The sequence below is a fragment of the Oreochromis aureus genome, linkage group 20 (assembly GCF_013358895.1).
Source record: "Oreochromis aureus strain Israel breed Guangdong linkage group 20, ZZ_aureus, whole genome shotgun sequence".
In the NCBI taxonomy this organism is placed as follows: Eukaryota; Metazoa; Chordata; class Actinopteri; order Cichliformes; family Cichlidae; genus Oreochromis; species Oreochromis aureus.
The window spans coordinates 6,754,328-6,762,985 of NC_052961.1; the positions used below are offsets into that span (position 1 = coordinate 6,754,328).

The window sequence follows — 8,658 nt, forward strand, 5'->3', positions numbered from 1 at the left end:
TAAAGCCAGGGACTCCTCCACCTTGCTGTTCCTCCTGTGCATGCGAAGCGTTGTAAGAGAGTCACCCCCGTGTAAACCACACCTGCTTAAAACCACAAGTTCCTGTCCTAAAGCTAACATAACTGTCTCCTTGGAAGCGGCCTCACTGTGTGGAGTTTACTTGCTTTCTCCAGGTATTACAGCGTCCTCACACAGTCCAAAGACATGCATGGGGTTGAGTCAATTGATATAATTCTAAATGTAGTTGTATATCTCTGCGTGTCAGCCCTGCAGCAGAAATAAATAAATAAGAAGATCTTTATAAAATCTCAAAATACACAATTATTTAAAAAGTAAATCAAGATTACATTCATTTGCAGCACCATCTTGTGATACAGACTGGTATTACATCAAAGACCAGCTCTAGTTCACCTTCAGTAGATATCACTTCAATACAATACATTTGAGATGTGTTTGTTTTTTCACATGCACCAGTGTTTGGTGCTTGGTAATGTGTAGTGTAAAGCCTAAAATAACCAGGCCAAAGCCAATCAACTAAATAACACGGTACTATGTGAATGGACAGAGTGCAAAGACTGAGACTTAAATGCTGCCAATTTTAATAGATTAGCTCTGCCAACAAGGAGCCTGCAAGACAACACAGAGGGACAAACAAAGGAAAACATCTGCCATTGAACTCCAACATTTCAAGTGCCCATAAAAGCAGCAAAGCAGCTAAATAAGTATCAGAATAGTAAAATGTATCTTTTTTTCACTGATTTGAACTTCCTCGTTTCATTACCTGAGTATTCTACCTAAAATCTACTACAGTACAAGCAGACATAGAGGTAGCTAAAAGGGGAAAACTTTACAAAATCACTCCAGATGTGCCAAAAGACGTCCCTCTGCACCTCCCAGTGGACACAGAGGTTAACAGTTGGTGTGAAAGCGAAGGGGAATCAATTAGTGTAACACATCATCTTCTTCTTCTTCTCTCCCAGCTGCCATTCGCCCTCATTCCCATCCTCACGTTTACCAGTTTGCCATCTCTCATGAACGAGTTTGCCAATGGACTGTAAGTAAATCAAATCAAACCTGCTTGTTTTTATTATAACCCTGTTCTTTAAACAAAGCAAAATACAAATCATTTATAGCTCATATTTAAATGAAAAGTGATGACACTGAGAAATTGTGGGGGTTTTGTTTGGTTTTTTAAATATAAGCTTTTTTTCAATTTGATACCAGCAACACGCTTGAATGGGAGCTACAAAAGACTGGAAAAAATGAGTAAAAAATAAAAAGAGGTGAATCATCTGTGAACAAATGCAGTTAATTAGTAACATAAGTATAAAATTACACAGAGTACCCCAGAGAGGACGAGACTTTAGAAGCAAAAATGAGAAGGGGTTCAACACTGTGAGAGATTACAAAGGCAGTTTGTTTAATAATTTGGAAATAATTTTCTTCAACATCAAATTGAAAAGAAATAGAGGAATTCAACATCTCAGAGAAATCTCTGTATACAAGGGAAAAGTTTTAAAAGAGACACGATGCTGCAGTTAAAATCTCTGCATGGGCTCAGGAACACTTGGGAAACTCTCAGTGGTGCATCCACAAATATAAAGTTAAATATCCACCATGCAGGCAAACAGACAGAGCTAAACAGCTCAAAGTTGATATCTGTGAAGGGAAAATGGGGGCAATAGGGCACAGAGCATGGAAAATTTGCATATCTTTAAAGGCATCATCAGTGCTTAATGATGTGCGTGGGTTTTGGAGCAACATAAGCTGCCCTGCAGACTTTAGCAAGTCTATGCCAAACCATGTTCTGCACGTTTCCAGACATGCCAAGCACGAGGACATAAAAAATATGACAAAGGAAGTGCTGAGCAGCTGAAATTTTATACCAGGCAAGAATCTGAAAATATTTTGTTTTCAAATATAAAGCAGAAAGTCTCCTTAGTTTCCAAACTGAGATGAAACAAGAGTAAAACCTTACCTTACCGACTTTTTTTTTTTTTGTCCAACTGGGGCATCGGTTTTTCAAAAATCCATAACATCTATTATTTTCATCAGCTGATATGTTGTTTGTGTGCCTTTTTAGCGTTAACACATCATCTGAACTTTTATTGGAGCGGGCCTGCCTTTAAACTTCACCCATTCTTATCTTTCTGCAGGGTATTTAAGATAGGAGGCGGAGTGGTGATCTTGATCGTGTGTGCCATCAACATATACTTCGTCGTAGTCTACGTGAGCACGCTGGGCAGCGTGTGGCTGTACGTGCTGTCGGCTTTCCTGTCCATAGCATACCTGGTGTTTGTGGGATACTTGGTAGGTAATAGCAGGTTGCATGGGAGCTGTTCTTGGCAGGGTTTAACTTTGTTTTACTGAGTGAATATTAACTTCTTGGGCATTTAACAGTCAGAGCGTGTTTTCACAAATCTTCAGAAAATTATCTCTGTGAGCTCCTAACTTAGCCTAAAATTATTAAAAAGGAATTCCAGCTTCAGAGTGATTTTGGAGCAACTCTGAACAAAAAAGGGACCAAAACGTTTACCTCAGTGAGGAGGTGTGGCTGTGGGTATAATGGACCTTTTACTTTTTACATGCCAGACCCCATCAATGACACAAATATAAAGGCACAATGCAATTTCTGCAGTTAAGCATTGTTATTACAGTGGCATGTTTAAATTGAGTTAAATTAGTTAACTAACCAGCCAATCAAAATGTTGATCTACATGAGAATTGCTCTTTGGGTCCATCTTTCACTTTTTTCCATCAGCAACTGTACAAAATATAGGAAAAGAAACACTCAAAGGCCACTAAGATAACTTTTAATTTGTAATGTCTTCTTGTATAAATGAATACTATGTATCAATCACCACATCTTAACCCTGTAACACTGTGTCGTATTTTTTATTTTTGTGTCAATAAATTGCACAAAAATGGCAGATATTGTCACAGCTGTTGTCACATTTGCCAGTTTGGGTCTGTTCTGGGACCTCTTGCATACACGGTGGGGATAGCAGCACAGAACAGAGCAGGCATCAGTGACAACAGATTTGAGATTGTTTAAGTCAGAAAAGTCAAATCAAAGAACTGGAGTGGAAGTGGGTTGTAAAGTGGTGTCCAGATACAGGCCAAAGCTATAGCATGACCAGGTGGATGCATGATTTCAGCTGATGAGATTTGGAGATTTGGAGTTTTGGGCGGAAATGCCTCAAATTCACTGCTTCTAGCCTCGTGGCCGTCAGTGTTCGCTGTTTTGTTTTTTTTAACACAAAAAATGATTTTTAGATGTCAGTTTGCTAAATAATATCTACTATACCATATTAAGCTTTTTAGACCATTAAAAAGTGATTGTCTGACTAAGTTGTCAGTGTATATCGCTCTTGTATGTTTGGGTAATTTTGCTCCTTTTGCATTGCATTCTCCAATTTAAAGTTATGCAGGCACTTTGAGAAGTATTCAGGCCCCTTCACTTTATTAACACTTCTTTTGTTTCAAGCTTTAAAGCTTATAATGACAAAATAAAAATATTTTATTTTTTTAAATGTTAGAAAGTCTCCGCTCCACTGAGAAGTACATAAACAGCACTGTTTAGCCAGGACTTTGCAGAAGCAGCTGCAGCTTTAAATCTTTTTGCGAGAGTGTCTGCAGGATTTGGACACCTGGATTTGGGCAGTTTTCTTTCCAGCAGATCCTCTTGAACTTTTCAAGGCTGGATGGGAAAGCATCTCTGGACTGCCGTCTTCATCTCCGCAGATGTTCTGTGAGGTTTAAATCTGGTCTTTGGCTAGTCCACTCAAGGACAGTCTTAGACATGTCCTGAAGGCTCTCCAGCGGGTCTGAATGCTTTCTCAAGTGATGCATAACTTGAACAAATTCATTCTGTAAACCTTTTTTTTTTTTTTTGCCTGTGTGTGTGTGTGCGCGCTTTTTTTTTAATCTGTCGTTTTTTTGTGCTGCAGGTGTGGTTATGTCTGATCGCTCTGGGGGTGTCCTGGCTCGATCCGAGCACCAGGAGAGGGAACGACACGACCATCCTGATCCAGCGGCAGCCTGAGTTTGACTCATGACATTCGCGTCAAAGGTGCATCTGTGGACAACCTGACTGACTGTGTTTAGCTTCAGATAAAGTCTTCTATAGTCCCAATTTATTTATACGAGACGTTTGTTGACTTTCAGATGAACTTTGACGATTGGTTGGTGCTGTACAGATTTTTTTTTAGTAATGAAGAAACAAATTTATTTGTCACTGTAACTTTATTAAAAGGTAACATACTGATCGTGAAAAGCTTAGGTGAGTTTTAAAGATTGACAGGTTTACAGATGTCCGATGTTTCTAATCATTTTATGAAGGACTTAATATAACAGAAAACATGTCAAGACTTTTTTAAGAAACCAAACAGACTGAATCTGAGGTGCACAGAGTCCCTGTGAAGAAGATTTATAAATGATACCCAGGCTTTTAAAATCAGTGGTTTCATGTTCAGGAGGGAGTTTTAAAGTTTTAAACACAAATTCACGTCTTCAAAAATGCCTTTCAACAACAAGGCAGTGACGTGCTGGATTTCAGCAGATATATCATTTTATTTTTACAGCTCACTATCACACATTTGCTCAAGAAGCTTCAGAATCTCAGCAGCATACAGTATCTTCTGACATGTAGCAGAGATAAGGAGAAACTTCCCCAAATGCAGGAAGTCGCTAGAAAAAAAAAAGAGGTCAGGAAGAGCCGCTGAGGAAGGATCCAGGATGTTATGTTCAGAAAAGCAACAGTGCAGATTTCCAATGTGAACAACTGAGATGACAAAATTAGACCTTAAGCGTCTGAAGAAACTGAATTTATCGGAGAGGTGTTAAGACGTGATGAAAAAAAGAAATATAAAAATAAATGCTAAAATTGCATTAATATAATTAAACAGGAGAATAACATGTAAGTTAGTAAACAGACTCAATTTTTTTTCTTAAACAGCACTAGAAGTGTGCAAAAACAAAGTTTTCTGGAAGTTCATTTACAAACACTAAAGATTGCTTCAACCCAAGAAATACAGTAAACAAACAGAGGATTTGAGATTAAATCTCCCAACAATATGTGTTTTACAGGCCATCAGTAGTATTTGGAAACAGGACCATTTAAAACCCTCTGAGACATTTTTGGGTTGGTTGTTTTTTTTTTACATTTTTTTGTATTTTGAGCTAATTGAATTCAAACTGCAGTTTCTCTTTCAGCCACAGGGAGGTGTTGCAGGCTTCAGGAGACACTTCTCATTTACAGTAAACATTTCACTACCACAGCTTACAGCATAACACATTAAAGGACATGCAGCCTTACATCATGCCCATGTGCAGTCACCAAAAGCAGCGTTACTGTGTGAGACAAAACGAATGCTGTGCACTGAGACTCGCTGCTGCTGCACATGCCTGTGGTGGTATGTCAGAAGAGTTGCAACTTATTGTGCAACTGTGAGCCAAACGCTGCTTGTTTCACAGTGCTGAAGTGCTTCGGCTTTGCGAGCTGAGCTGAGGCGGATGAACAGGTTTTTCTTTGCATTGTGGCGGGGAACTTTTTTTTCCCCCTCTCTCTCTTTCCCTCTCTCCCTGTCATGGAGGCAGACTTATGTAAGAGGGGAGAGTCTTCCCACCGCCCCTCTCTGTTTTTGTTTTTCTCAATGAGCCAATGTCTCCCTGCCTAGGCCTCACAGCCTGTCCAGTAGGCCCCTTTCCTGGAAACATAGCCTAGCAGAGGCCACTCAGGGGCAGGCCTGTGAGGTGGGAGGGTGGGTGGGGCGGGGGGGCTCTTCCAGCAAATCACATGATTTGACCCTACAGTCATAGCTCTACATGAGGCTCAGATGCTGCAAGCACATTTCAGCAGCCAGTTTGTCATCAGCATGATTGGATGCGGCTTTAATGCATGGCAGAGTGCATGAGGCTGTAAGTAGACTCCGTGCATCCCCAGGTGTGACATTTTTGAAGTAGAACCACAACATCTAAAGGACAGTGTGTTTGTGTGTGTTCTTTAAAGACAGTTATGTCATTTATTTTCGTGTTGTTGGCCTTAATGCCAAAAAAACTTGATGAACAGTTTTGCAGAGATTAAAAAATATATATTTTAGTATTTGATTATGCTCACCATGATATTTAAAAATGTAATATTGATAGAGTGTCAATAATGCACATGTGATAATAACTGGTTTTTTGTGTGCCATTTCCACAGCGATGGTTACAGACTCTCCTTTTGAGGTCTTTGCACTTATTTTAAGTTGAAGTTATTTGCCATAGTTATTAACATAGTAGCTATTTTTCTCTATATATACTGCAATAATATTGATTCAGTCTGACAATAATTGTTAATTGAAAATCCAATATTGTGACAGCCCTACTTGATGGAAATTCAGTGATGTGTTTCCAATTTAAAACTGATGTATCGAGCTTCTTTATTGTGTGATTGTCTTGTATATTTCCAGTTATGTTGCTGTTAGAGCAGTGGTTCTCATTCTCAAAGTGGGGTCTGGGTTCGTAGCCATGAAGCAGTCTTTGCCTTCCCAGTAGATACATCTCTGGTGTTAAACCAAAATCATTAAGTTCTAATGCTGAAAACCTGCATGTAAAAAAAAAAAAAAAAAAAAAAAAAAAAAAAACAAAACAAAACAAAACAAAAAAAACAACCTTACACAAAACTTCACAGTTTCATCAATTTATCTCGACTGTTTTGGCCAATATTAGAACACAGTTGATGTTACTAAAATAATAATTTCCTTTGAATTAGTTAATTGACCTTCATTATATAATAAAGAACAGAAAGATGTGAACATTTACACCATCCAGACAAATATCTTGTGCCCTTTACTCCCACTCATGTTAAATATGAGCCAGCAGAAGCTCTGATATGTTGTGACACATTATGCCACGTGTCTGACGTAGATAGGATAAAAATAATTCCCATGTAGTAATTTAAATACTAGGAGAATTAAAAGGGGGTTCTGGGAAATGTTTCCAAGAACCCCCTGGTCCCAGGCCCCCAAAGTTTAAGAACCAGTGTGTTAGAGGTTAAAAAGTCACTGATTGATTTTTTTTGATTTGGACAAATCTTTTGAATACCCTTGTTACGGTAGAAAGCGCCGTAGTGTTTTTATCACTGTGGCTCACCAGAACTTGCTGTTTTAATGAGTTTCAATTATAAAAATCATTAACTGTGTTATTGAATTGTAAACAAAAAGCTCCACACTGGGGGGGGAAGAAAATGCAATAAACACTAACATGGCTTCACATGTTGGTTTTAAAAGAACTTTTGTTTTGCGATGTAGCTTTGATGCGCGGGTGCACTTATTGCTCTTAAGTGGTTGTGCTTTGGTCCTGTTAGAGCACTGGAAGATGGGCGGAGGGTTACGCCTGCAGCACCCCCTGAACCCTCAGCCCTTTTAACAGCTGCTGACCCCTCTGCTCTTTTGCTGTCTTGGAGAGGAATACCAGAAGATGAGGGCAGCAGAACGCAGGCACTGATAATGAATTTCAAGTTGATTTAGTAAACAGTGGCATCAGCTTTAAACCGCATGACATTTTCCAGCTGTGCGGCCCGTACTTGTTTTGTATATATTTTTACACCGAGCTGTCAGTGCTGCCTTAAAATGTCCCACACCAGGAATGCAAACAGCGGGGCCATTCTTGTTTATGTCTTGCATTGTGGCCGCTGTGGGCACTGGCTGAGCTCGCGGTATAATGGGCCCACATGTGTTTGGAATGGACCGTCTCAGCTGTGTAGTTATTCCTTTTATTAACAAGCTGCTTCTCCGTTTCTTCCTACAGGTTTACGGTCTGTGCCGCGTTCAGTGTGCTTTACATGTGTGTTTCGTGCAGTTAAATATAGCAGATATGTGCTGTTGCTTAATTTCACACCATATTTGCTTACTGTATGCTGCAGGGGAGAGGATCACTTTGATTTACTCAGAGGTCTTTGAGCTTTCAGAGGATGAGGAGGAGGCACTCTGCAGAACCTCCATGCTGTAAATATAAATATCTGGGGACCCGATGGTTGACCACATTGCCTAACATCATGTCAAACCCACTTCTGTTTATTTGAGCAAGGTCAAACAAATGTGTTTTAGTTCCAGCTGCTCAGAAAATCGCTATACTCTGTGTAGTGAAAATGATTATATAACACACAGGATTTGTCTGCATTTCAGTGCAACTTATTCAAATGAAAAACAACTACAACCACAACTGTTTGTGATTTTTTTTTCCCCCCCTCCCTCCCGGATGAATAAGTGGATGTAAAGACAGATAGCTTTATTAAATGCCACGCTGCACAACTTTATTCCTATATGATGCAACCATCCTGCAATGTTTATGAGCAGCAGCCTCATGCTAAAGTACAGTAACTGCAGCACAGTCTGGGTGCGTTATTGCGCAAATGTTCAGTGATTGCCATAACACAGTGGCTCCCAGGGCTGGAGCCGCACCCCCCCCCCCCCCCACCCCTCCCTCCACCCCTCCCTCCACCCCTCCACCCAAGCAGTTTTAGGCAAAAAAACAAGTTTCATTTTAGTAGGAAGTGAAATGAAAGAGAAAAATGAAAGGAGCTTGGGTCATTGGTTTCACTCTGCCCTCTCTTACCTCCGTACATGAAGCTCTCCCATGTACTCCCGCATGGGGTTATATCTCTACCAGCAAAGC

At 39.9% G+C, this 8,658-nt stretch overlaps 1 protein-coding gene across 4 annotated transcripts in view; it reads left to right on the forward strand.

The window, feature by feature from the left end:
• LOC116309203 (natural resistance-associated macrophage protein 2-like) overlaps positions 1-7,254 on the forward strand; it is a 30,792-nt gene extending 23,538 nt beyond the window's left edge. For 3 of the 4 annotated variants that reach the window (XM_031725750.2, XM_039604354.1, XM_039604355.1), the window contains 3 exons: positions 981-1,054; positions 2,157-2,310; positions 3,951-7,254. In XM_031725750.2, the coding sequence (XP_031581610.1) occupies positions 981-1,054; positions 2,157-2,310; positions 3,951-4,058 (336 nt within the window). In that variant the 3' untranslated portion in view covers positions 4,059-7,254. The remainder of the gene's footprint in view (positions 1-980; positions 1,055-2,156; positions 2,311-3,950) is intronic. The other variant, XM_039604353.1, reaches the window with a different exon arrangement.
• Positions 7,255-8,658: the final 1,404 nt, after the last annotated feature.